This window comes from Macaca mulatta, chromosome 4 (assembly GCF_049350105.2).
Source record: "Macaca mulatta isolate MMU2019108-1 chromosome 4, T2T-MMU8v2.0, whole genome shotgun sequence".
Classification (NCBI taxonomy): domain Eukaryota; kingdom Metazoa; phylum Chordata; class Mammalia; order Primates; family Cercopithecidae; genus Macaca; species Macaca mulatta.
The window spans coordinates 144,922,360-144,934,732 of NC_133409.1; the positions used below are offsets into that span (position 1 = coordinate 144,922,360).

At 44.8% G+C, this 12,373-nt stretch overlaps 1 protein-coding gene across 1 annotated transcript in view; it reads right to left on the reverse strand.

Moving 5' to 3' along the window:
• The window catches only part of TBC1D22B (TBC1 domain family member 22B), a 75,146-nt gene that overhangs the window by 13,619 nt on the left and 49,154 nt on the right, over positions 1-12,373 (reverse strand). Inside the window, exons 9-12 of the mRNA XM_015136260.3 lie at positions 6,889-6,995; positions 6,034-6,109; positions 3,050-3,177; positions 2,674-2,769 (exon numbers count right to left, since the gene is read on the reverse strand). Of these exons, the coding sequence (XP_014991746.1) occupies positions 2,674-2,769; positions 3,050-3,177; positions 6,034-6,109; positions 6,889-6,995 (407 nt within the window). The remainder of the gene's footprint in view (positions 1-2,673; positions 2,770-3,049; positions 3,178-6,033; positions 6,110-6,888; positions 6,996-12,373) is intronic.

The following is a 12,373-nucleotide window of genomic DNA, read 5'->3' on the forward strand; positions in this document are numbered from 1 at the left end:
TACACGTGCCTAATTTCTCTGCGAAAGTCACACCCAACAGTTCAACCTTACACAATGCTCTGTGCCCTTGTTCCTCACACCTCTGCCATGATTCTGTCTCCTAAAGGGCACTGCCTGTCTAGCCTAACACCCAGGCACATTTTCTTCTTTTATCATTCATAGAATTTTAGAACTATGGAGGTGGGAGGAACTTTTCACCTTATCCAGTTTAATCGCCCATTCTATTTTGTCTGAAAGAAAGACTTGAGACTCCTCCACGAACAGGATTAATCGAGGTGTTAATAGCGCAGCAGACAATAGTCCCAATGCTGTTCTGCTGGGTATTGCCAAAAGACCGCAGACCTACCAGATAATTGAAAATGCTATCCAGTAAAGAACATCTCCAGGATTAACATAGCTGTAAAGTCACAGAGTATTGTCCTCTGTTCTGCCGATATTGTGAACTGCTAAAAGCCGTTCCAGGAATCATCTGCACCTCCCTGAGCTGATCTGGGAAGCACTTTTATCACATATGGCAAAGCTCTGAGCCTCGCTCATGATAACTAAATTAAACTTCATGCTCTTATTATCCGGCTCCACCTCAACCACATTATCAAAATGGATAGCTCATCCCGGCATACAGCCATTCCAGCCCCTTGTCCTCATTTATCCTAGAATGCCACACATGCTGCTCACTGGCAGAAGCCATGGTTCTTAATCAGTAGCCTGAAGCCTTGGCACCATGGCTAGCATCTACTCACAGAAATCAACGCATCCGCTCTCCTTTTTCTTCCACAGCCCTTACTTGGGCAAGCTGGGTCCTGTCTTTCCATCTATCTACTAAACAGTCTTCTGTTCTTTTGCCGCCTAACACCAATCACAGAGTGGTAATGCTCAGGGATCACATGAGACACTGCTGATCTTCAGAACATCTACGTTATAGTTAGAATTTATAAAAGCATTCAACTTTCTCTGGCTTTTCCCCTTGCTTTTAAAATAAGTATATACCTATTAAAAACAAACCAACCAAAAAAACTCTCAGTTCAGAAATGTGCAAAGCATAAAAGTAATACACTCCCCACCCCTAACCCCAATGATTCTCTTTGGAGAGCCTGACAATCTCTCTCCTAAATCCTTATTTCCCTGACCCTGGAACAGCTCCTAGCCCACCCACCACCTAACAAAGGCCCTTCTTGAGTTTTCTACATAGGGACTCTGAAGCACCCCCACCCCAGGGATTCCTGGAGGCTGTACTCTCGCTGGTCATCCCCTCTCAGCCTCCTCTGCTCCCTGACCTCTTCATGTAGTCACATAAGAGTGTGTCAGGGCTGGGGCCCTGGTCCCCTTCTCTGTCCATCCTTCCTTCCTTAGGGATCTCATCCAGTGTGTTGGCTTTAAGTAGCGTCTAGGCAAAGGCTCCTAAATTTATAGGTCCAGTCCAGATCTCTCTTTCAAACTCCAGACTCAAGATATATTTGCCTAGTCTGCATCTCTATTTAGACGTCTAATGGTACTTCAAATCCAATATGCCCGAAGCTGGACTCTTGCTGTCCCCACTGTAGCCTTCTCCATAAACTATAAAGCCATCCAGACTCACCCCTTTCTGTTGTACTCTACACCCAATTCATCAGGAAATGTTGTTGGCTCTATTTACTAAATAGATCCAAAATCTGGCCACTTCTCACACCTCCACTGTCACCATCCAAGTCCCACCACCTTCATGTCTCATCTGGAGGACTACAGTAGCATCCTGGGTGGTCTCTATTTCCACTCTTGCCCACACCTACAGTCTACATAGAAGCCAGCGTGGCCCTATTGAAACATAAGTCAGATTGTGCCACTCTCTTCTGCTCATGGCTCTCTTAGAGCTCCTCTTCCACTCAGAGTAAAAGTCAAAGTTCTTACAGTGGCCACAAAGTCCTCTGTGATCTGGGTCCCTGTGACTCTTCTGACCTCACCTCTTCCTACTCTTCGCTTGGATCACTCTGCTCCAGGCCACACCAGTGACCGCCATGATTCCTTCCATGGCTCAGGCATGCTGCTGCCTGAGGCCCTTGCACTGGCTGTTTCCTCTGCCTAGACACTCTTCCTGCAGATGTCCAGGTGGCTTGCTCCTTCACCTTCCCCAGGTCTTTCCTCAGACGTCACCTTCTCAGTGAACCTATCGAGACTTTATTCAAAATTGCAACCTGTCTCTTCTCTATCACCTAATAAAACCTTTACCCTGCTCTACTTTTTAAAAAAATATTATTTCTTAGCACCTTTACATTCTTTTTAATTTACCATTTACTATGATGTTTACTGTATGTCTCCCCACCACTATCAGAATATGTAAGCTTTATGAGAACAGAGACCTCTCTCTGTTTTACTTCCTAATATAGCCTTTGTCTTTGACAGTGCTGGCATGTGGCAAGCATTCAATAAATGCTTGTCAATGAATGATTGAAAGATCTCTCAGGCCTGCCCAGTCACTCTGCAGCCATTCTGGCACAAAGACCCTTCTCACACTGAAGAACCCTGGGCTCCAGTGACTTCCTGCCAACTAAGAGGGATGACCCCTTCAGAGCACCCCTTCTCCCTTCCTACTCCCAGCCAGGTACCTGCTGTGGCACCTTCTGTCTGCGCCGCCCACTGAGGGGCTAACTCCCATTCTAATGTTCACTCCCTGCCCACGCTAAGCTCTTGGCCACTCACCTGAAAGTCCTCCTCATCCAAGATCTCTTTCCTCCACTTGATCAAGAAGGCTGCACACACATAGAGATGAAAGTGGGAGAACCCTTCTGGTTCAGACTGGGAAGCAAAAAAATAGAGTTAGGTCTCCCAGCCCTGACAAGGATTCAGCTCTGGTCCTCTCAGTTCCATTCCTACTGGGAGGAGGGAAACTCTTTCACGGTTGGGGAGATGGAGTTGTGAAGAGACTTAGCAAAGGCCCTGCCCTGAGGCTAAAGCAGACATGGAAGTAGAAACGGGGAGAAGGGGAAACTTCTAAGCAGCTACACTCCACAACTTGGCAGGGAGCTGGACACCTCAGGGACAGCCTGGCACAGAGAGGCCAGGGAATCCCTCCTACCTGATATGTGTCCCACAGGCGGATGGTGCAGCGAAGAGGAAGCTCCCGCATAAGCAGGTTGTTCATCCAGCGGAAGGCAAACTGCAGGTATTCTACCTCGTACCTCCTGAAGTGATTATGTACCTGCTCTGAAACACGAAGCATCATTGGGGATCATCATCCTAGGGGACTGGACCCTGAAAGGGCCACAGGAGCCAAAACAGCGGCCCCCACTTCTTACTGCCCCTCCCATGGGTAAGCAGACACAGAGGGGCAAACAGGCGTCTGACTGTCCTTTATGTTTGATTCCATCATCTCACGGCAACACTGCATGGTTAACTCAGGCCAGCAGACACAACTATTTTAACATCCCACAGCGATGTTCTAGGAGCCCCACTTCCTTCGCGGGGCCGCTCTGGCCACAAAGCAGAGGATGTGAAGTTCACTTGGCTGCTCCACCTTAGTACTCATCAGAGAAGGAGCCAGAATGGAAAAGAACCATGGAGGTCACCTTGGCCACCCTCCTACTGGCAAGGAACTCCTCTTCAGCATCCCCGCCAGATGGCTAGCCAGCAGGGATGTGAACACTGCCAGCGAAAGGGGCTCACAAACTCCACTCAAGGGCAGCCTCTTCCACTGACATATGAAGTGATTCACCAGAAAGCGCTTCGCCATATTCAACAAAACCAGCTGCCTCCTGACTCCCAGCCCTTGTTGTTCGTGTGATGTTCTCAGGTAAGCCCAAATAAACCTGACTGCTGTTCTACATGACAGCTCTCCAAATAATGCTTAGTGGGATTGTTTTCTAAATTACTGTCCTCAGTCTCCTAACCTATAAAATGGGAATAATCACTCACACCTCAGAGGGTTTCAGGGAAGATAAACGAGAAAACACAAGTAAAGTGCTTACAGTGGCACCTGGCACATGGTAAATATTTCAAACAATTCTTGAAAGAAGAACTATTAACAATGGCCAGGTGCCATGGCTCACGCCTGTAATCCCAGCACTTTGGGAGGCCGAGGTGGGCGGATTGCTGAGCCCAGGAGCTCAAGACCAGGTTGGGCAACGTGGCAAAAGCCTGTCTCTAGTAAAAATACAAAAATTAGCCAGGCATCATGGTGCACACCTATAGTTCCAGCAACTCAGGAGGCTGAGGTGGGAAGATCCTTTGAGCCAGGAGGTCCAGGCTGTAACGAGCCAAGATTGCACCGCTGCACTCCAGCCTGGGCGACAGAGCAAGACTCCATCTCAAAAAACAACAGTTATTTCTGGGGAGAAGAATTTAAGGAGAGGAAGGATTCCTACCTTATCACCCTGGCTGGAGTACAGTGGTGCGACCTTGGCTCACTGTAGCCTCGACCTCCTGGGCTTGAGAGATCCTTCCATCTCAGCCTCCTGAGTAGCTGGGACTATAGTCGTGTGCCACCATGCCTAGCTACTTTTTAAATTTTTTGTAGAGATGTGGTCTCACCATGTTGCCCAGGCTGGTCTTGAACTCCTGGGCTCAAGTGATCCTCCTGCCTCGGCCTCCCAAAGTGCTGGGATTACAGGTGTGAGTCACTGTCCCCAGCCTGTTTAAATTTTTTTAAATGAGGAAGTATTACTTCTACAATGCAAAGAAACATCCAAGATATATATACACTTAAAAATCCACTATTCCAAAGTACTATGCCTTTATGTATCATGTATTTGTAAGGGCGGAAAAAATAAGGATAGGGCAGACAGTGGCAGAAACCACAGCATCTGCTTGTTGGAACCTGATTGATGACCAGCCTCTGGCAGCCAGCTTATCCCCCAGAAGAGGGCAGCATACACCCTGTGCTAGGATAGGCTCCGGTTGAGGGATGTCAGAGACCTGCCCGCGGGGCCTCACCGTGAGGGCTAACAGCTGGGCCAGAGTGATAAGACACAGCGGAAAAAAACATTCCACATGCGGCATATGGGAAGTAACTGTGAATAAACAAATGGGTTCAGAAGACTGAAATGCTGAGTCATAAAACGGAGTGAGTGGAACAACTCAAGGAAGGTTTTCATGAAAAGAGAACCTGGGAAAGAAGACAGAAATATATACAATGCTGGGGGTGGGGGTGGGCAGCAGGTTAGGGAAGAAAGGCTTTGCTTGGGTGAAGCAGAAAATCCAATGAGTAGGAAAGCCTGGGAATAACATTTGTTATTTATAAATGTTATCAACAAATAACATTTGTGTCAGTCAGGACAGGCAGAGTCCTGCGGGAGCTACTACAACTTAACTAGTGTTAGAGATCCCACCGACTTCTCTCCCGGGGCCTCAGTTTCTTCATCAGTCAACAGCAGAGCTTCCTGAGTTGTCCTTTCATTCTAACATTCTACAACTCTAGGCTAAAGCTGAGGAATTCCTGTAAGGCTGTTCCTCAAAGACATGTGCCTTAGGAAGAGCCACATCTCAATTTCCCCACTCCACACAAGTCCTGGGAAGCTGTGTAAAGTCCTGCTCGGGTATCAGCCAGGCCCGAAGACTCCATGTCAAGCCCAGGAGTTCTGAGTTACATCACAACATGAAGGACAAGGCCGGACGACAGGCTGGATGCTGAAGGCAATGGAGAGTCATGGGAGGCTTCAGAGCAGAAGAGGGATGTGGCCAGAACGGAGCTGCAGAAAGATGCAGTTGTGTGACAGATAGTTTGGAAGAGAAGAGTATGGAGGAGGCAAGTCCTCTGAGAAGGAAGCTGGACCAGAGCTGTGGCTGGGGAAATGGGGAAGGGGTGTACTGAGGAGAGCTGCTGAAGGAGAACCGATAGAGACTGGTGATAGGAAACCAAGGGGAAAGAAGAACTTGAGATAACAGCAGTTCTCACTTTGCCTTCCTGCTGAGATATGGAAGGATACTGGTGCTGCCAGCAGCACTGAGTGCACTGGAAAGGGTCATGGCTAGGAAGACAGCTGAGGAGAGGACCCACAAGTACAACCGGCTCATATCAGAATCAACTGTGCTACTGCTAGAGAACTCTTCTCCCTCTGAACCTACCATCAATCCGGCTGACAAGCTCTTCCAGTGCCTTCACCTTCTTCTGGATCCCTGGTTGTGCAAAGGTGTAGTTATCCTGCAAATGACATAGAGCCCAGGATGAACATGGACTCTAACTTGTGCTATCACCTGACATTCACTGAAACACGTTTAAAAGTTCAGGCTGTTTTCCAAAGCTAGTACCAATGGCCAGTGACAGTGTTCTGGGAAACAAAGAAATCTACAGAACAACAGTGTAGGGGGAAAGCCCAATGGAGCCCTGCAGTGTGGAAGAAACCAACATGCTTGGGGTGCAGGGCAGAAAGGAGCAGTCTACTTCAATGACAAAGCCAAGGCAACATGGAGATTTCTGCAGACTCCAAGGGACATGACACCATCACTGTTTTGTTTTTGTTTTTGTTTTGAGATAGGGTCTCACTCTATCGCCCAGGCTGGAGTGCAGTGGTGTGATCATGGCTTACTACAGCTTTGACCTCCTAGGCTCAAGCGATCCTCCCACCTTAGCCCACTGAGGACCTGGTACTACAGGCACATGCCACCACGCCTGGCTAATTTTAAAATTTTTTGTAGAGATGGGGTCTCTCTATGTTGCTAGGCTGGTCTTGAACTCCTGAGCTCAAGCGATCCTCCAGTCTTGGCCTCCCAAAGTGGTGGGATTATAGGCGTGAGCCACCGTGCCCAACCCACCATTGCTGTTTGAAAGCTGTAAAGCTAATGAAGAAGGACAGAGAGAGACCAAAAGGAGGAGGAGCCATAGTGGGTGGTCCTGCCTGATACAGAAGAGCAAGAATGAAACCAAAGGCCTGCTGGGAGCCCCTGGACCTAGATGCTCCCACAAGGGCAGAAGCAGCTCACCTGGATTCCATCCAACAGCTTGCTCATGCACCAAAAGCTGTCAGCCTCAATGCTTCGCAGCATGTCTTGGGACAAGTTGGTCACATCAAAGTTCTCCACATCCTCTTCTGTAAAACAAAAGGTGAAGAAAGTCCAGAGGTCTTATCTAAAAATAGAGAGAGAAAGATAGATTCGAGTGTCTTCAACGGGGTCTTTAGCACCAAGTGAGGACCAGGCTAACCTGATGTTAAGAAACGAGGGCCTGCCCCTTGACTCTCTGTGTCAGGTGGACAAATGTGTCCCAGGGAAGTTCTTGAAGATCTCATTACAACACTGGACAGGCCATTTCTCACACTAGTCCCATCAGGTTCAACATATCTTTCTCTTCCTTGGTATTTGTTCACTCACTTTTCGAAAATGATACTTCAGGTCTCATGTTCAATGAATTATACTCAGCTCCCTGAAGATGGCCTGGAAAATGTCTTTGATTTCAGCTCAGTGAGCTGTCTAGCACACTCACACTCATATGTAGGGAGAACAGCTAGGATCAGAAAGCCCCCACAGTTTAAAGATGGAATTCCCAAGTTCTGGCAAGGCAGACCCACAGTCTTGCCACTCAGAGGAGAAGGTATGCATGTGAAGGAAGATGAGTCAAGCCTGTGAGTGCTTCTAGGACTTAATTCCAACAAGACGGTATTTCTCAAGATGGGTTCTGCAAAACATCAATCCTACAGGACACTCAAAAAAAGGGTGGGGGGTTGGGTTCCACAGACAAATATGGTTGGGAAATGATGCATTAGATATCCCCATCTTGGAGATTAGCGAAGATCACAGAACACAAAAGGGTTTGAGAAGTTAACAGAAATTCTGCATTAAGTAAATCTGCTTAACTTTGTTTATCCAGCATTTCCCAAGTTTATCTAGCCACGAGACCTCTTTGGAGAGGACTATCTGTTAGCTTCTCATGGAAACCTCCCACTGAGTAACAGGAATGAGAATCTGTCTCGTCTGAGATGCAAGTGAGGAAAACATAAGCAGCCTTCCAGAAACCCGAAGAAGGAAAAGGCTATGTGATGTGTCCTTCCTAGCCAGTGTTTAACTCCCCCTTCCTGTCACCGAGAGGTGAAGTAGTAAGAAGTGCTGTGTTTGCCCAACAAGAAAGGCCCCTGTGTATGTCTGCCAGAGGCCGCACACAGAAACAGTCAAGCCCTTGAGTTCTCCACCAGACAGCTTTTCTCCTCAGACCTACAACCCCTTTTCTGGAAACAGATGTTCACTGCAATCCCTTGCGCTACAGAGACGTAGGCATCAGACAAAATGTATTCAGAATCTAGCTTTTTTTTTTTCTTTCTTTTTTTTTGAGACAGGATCTCACTCTGATGCCCAGGCTGGAGTGCAGTGGCATGATCTCGGCTCACTGCAGCCTTGACTTCCCAGGCTCAGATGATCCTACCACTTCAGCCTCCCAAGTAGCTGGGACTACAGGTGCACACAACCACGCCCAGCTAATTTTTTGTAGAGATGAGTTTTTGCCATGTTTCCCAGGCTGGTCTCAAACTCCTGGACTCAAGTGATCCTCACACCTGAGCCTCACACAGTGCTAGGATTACAGGGTGAGCCACTGTGCCTGACCCCAGCCTTTTCATTTCTAAGAATTGTTACTAAGACCTATAACTGAACCTCCTCAAGATAACATGTAACAACTCTTGGATTCTCATCCTGTTTGAAGAGCCATTTTTAACATGAACATCTGAACATCGAGGCTGGGGAAAAAAAAAAAAAAAACCCCTCTTGAGAAGGGTGGGGTGCTTTATCAGAAAAGCCATGACTCTACGAATGATCTGAAAAAAAAAAAAAAAAAAAAAAAAATCCAACTTGAAGGCCAGCTGCAGTTAATATACATAAAGTGCTAAATACAGTGCCTGGCACACAGTAGGCACAATATAGCTATCTTAAATGAAATTTATTAGGAACTTGTAATGACATAAAAAAGCATGTCACAGTATTAAGGAGAAAAGAGGGGAAAAAGTATTTATGGCATACTTTCGTACTGTGCATACAATATTTATGTGTTTATATAAGCACAGAGGAAAGACAAAACATCGCAAGGTTTACAGTATTTATTCCCCAGGTGGTACGAATGAAGGATTTTATTTCCTTAAAGCTTTATTGGACTTTTCAAAATTTCTATAATAAGCATAATTTTTATAGTCATTTTACATGCACAGTATCTTAGAAAAAAAAAGAGCCACAATTGACTACATCTGCCGTTTATCACCAAAAAAGAATAAAGAAGATTTTGTAAAACAACACTAAACTTGCAGAAACTAAAAATCTAGATAGCATATAAAGATCAATTTGAGAAATCACATTTTATTTTTATTTTTGAGACAGAGTTTTGCTCTTGTCACCCAGGCTGGAGTGCAATGGCACGATCTCAGCTCACTGCAGCCTCTACCTTCCAGGTTCAAGCAATTCTCCTGCCTCAGTCTCCCAAGTAGCTGGGATCACAGGCATGAGCCACTACGCCTGGCTAATTTTGTATTTTCAGTAGAGATGGGGTTTCACCATGTTGGCCAGGCTGGTCTCAAACTCCTGACCTCAGGTGATCTGCCTGCCTCTGCCTCCCAAAGTGGTAGGATTACAGGTGTGAGCCACCATGCCCAACTGAGAAATCATATTAAAAAAAACTCTTCCAGGAAATATCATTTTTCTTTTATTCCTATTATTCCTTTTATTATTTTTCTTGCATTCCTATTATTCCTTTTATTCTTTTATTGTATCCTAACTTAAACATTTACTATGTAGTGGTTTTTTTTTTAATGTATGTAAGTATATATACATATTTGTTTTCTTATATATGGAAGTATATATACACATTTGAAAATATATGTAAGTAAATTTTATATATAGATCTATGGATCTAGATATCTATATACAGATATAGATTATATATCTATAGCAATCTATAGATCTCTGTAGATATCTATAGAGATATACTTCTATCTATATAGACAAAGCTATATTAAAATATAATTATATTTTATATTTATATATTATATATTTTATATTTATATAATATATTATACATTATATAATAATAATATAAATATATAATATATTTCTATTTCATATATATGAAATATAATTAAAAATTATATTAAAATAATTATATATTTTATATATTTTATAATATATATTTACATATTACATTTAAGTTGTTTTATCTAATATTTTACATTATGTTTTATATTATATTTTAATATTATATAATTAATTAATTTGGTTAAATTATATTGGGCTGTAAAACCCAGCTCAGGATCTTCCTTTGACTTTCTGCTTCATGTTACATTTCTAAGGTCTGTGTTCCTGTACATGCCTCTAGTTCATTGCTGCATAGTGTGCTTCCATCACACTTTATCCATTCCCTCAGGGATGGATATACCCAGGTTGCCTCCAACTCTTATGACCATAAACAATGCTCCAAGGAACTGTCTCCTTTGAGAACTGCTCTGGGTCACAGGCTCAGGCAGACTCTTCTCCAGGACTAACCTCACAACAATGCACAAAGGAGGAGAGCCCTTTCCCTATTCATGAGCATGACTTCTAATCCATCCTAGGCAGCAGCTCCCTCTTTATGAGAATAGGGTTGTTGGAAAAAAGTGAAACCCACAAGGAAGGATCGAGACAAAAACCACCCCCACTCCTCATACACATTTCCCAAAGGAAGATCCAGAGCTCCATAATAAATTGAAGGGTCTTTTCCAACTTGGGCATTTTAGGATTCCAGAACATTGCAATGTAAATACAAGCAGAATTGGAAACCGCACATAGCAGGGTAAAAAAAGAGCAAGAGCCCCAGTTCCTGGGGGCAACAGGATCATCACTGTCACATCAGCCCTAATGACCTGTGGCTTTTTTGTCAGACAGAATAGCAAGCACGTGGCTAAGAGAAGACTCTGGAGCCAGACTGCAGACCTCAAGTCCTGGCTCTGTCACTCAGTAGCTATGTGACTTTGCACAAATGACTTTACTTTCTGTGTCTCAATCCTCATGTGTTAAAGTGGTAATATCGGTACCAATGTCATAGGATATCTTATGGATTAAATAAGTTAGTTAACATATGAAAAGTGCTAACAACAGTGCCTGGCATAAAATAAGCATTACATAAATGTTAGCTGGCATAATTATTATTGTTACCAAAGGAACAAATACACTTCTATCTTAGTTAAGCCACTTTTTTTTTTTTTGAGATGGAGTCTTGCACTGTCGCCCAGGCTATAGTGCAGTGGCGCGATCTCGACTCACTGGAAGCTCCGCCTCTCAGGTTCACGCCATTCTCCTGCCTCAGCCTCCTGAGTAACTGGGACTACAGGCGCCCGCCACCATGCCCGGCTAATTTTTTGTATTTTTAGTAGAGATGGGGTTTCACCGTGTTAGCCGGGATGGTCTTGATCTCTGACCTCGTGATCTGCCTGCCTCGGCCTCCCAAGTGCTAGGATTACAGGCGTGAGCCACCGCGCCTGGCACTTTTTTTTTTTTTTTTAATTAAGAGACAGGATCTTACATTATTGCCCAGGCTGGTCTTGAACTCTTGGGCTTAAGTGATCCTCCCACCTCAGCCTCCCAAAGTGCTGACATTACAGGTGTGAGCCATCATGCCCAGCCAGCACTGATATTCTGGATCTATATTATTCATAGCCAAACTTAATCCTGATATACCTGCCATCCCAAAACATACTTTAAAAATAAGTCAATTTTAAAAGTTCTCTACTTCTGCGTTTCATCTTAAGGAGGAAAACCTGACTAACAACATGAAGTCATAAGTTGGTAAGGTGCCATGCTCGGTAACTGTACCCACTCCAAACCTTTAGCCATCTAGGGAGCAAAGGGAATAACAGACAAGGCACTGAACCCTATTTTGGGGCCCTGAATTGGGGGCTGTTGTTTGCCCATTAGCCCTTTGTTTTCACAGCCAGTGAGATAGCTCCCTAGCACTTCAGAGAGTGGGAGGGAGGGTTTAGTTCTATTTTTCTGCCTGCTGGGAGGATAAAATTCAAACATTTAGTCAAAAACTGTGAGCTGAGTACACCAGCAAAAAGCAGCGGAGAAAGGGAGGAGCAAATGCTCTCTGAAGGGCTTCATTCAGCATAAACAATCTGTTCAGAAGGATCATTAAGCGTCCACTTGAGGAAATTCAACATATAATTGAAGCTGAAATGGGAAACCATGCCAGCAGTGTAGTCTCGAGTGAGGGCAGCGTCTTTGGTTGTCATGACAGAGCATACAGCAGCAGGACTCAGATGGGAGGAAACGAGATTTGAAGGGATATTTTACGGCTATTTTAAGAGGCAAGGCATCCAAAAGGAGGAAACCCAAAAGCTCTTCATAAAAATCAAATTGGCCACTCTGGGCCTGACAAAGAACATGCCCATTTATTAGCTGATGAAATATACTTGAGTGATGGCTCCAGTCAACTGTTTAGTTTTCTAAGAACTCTGAGCCC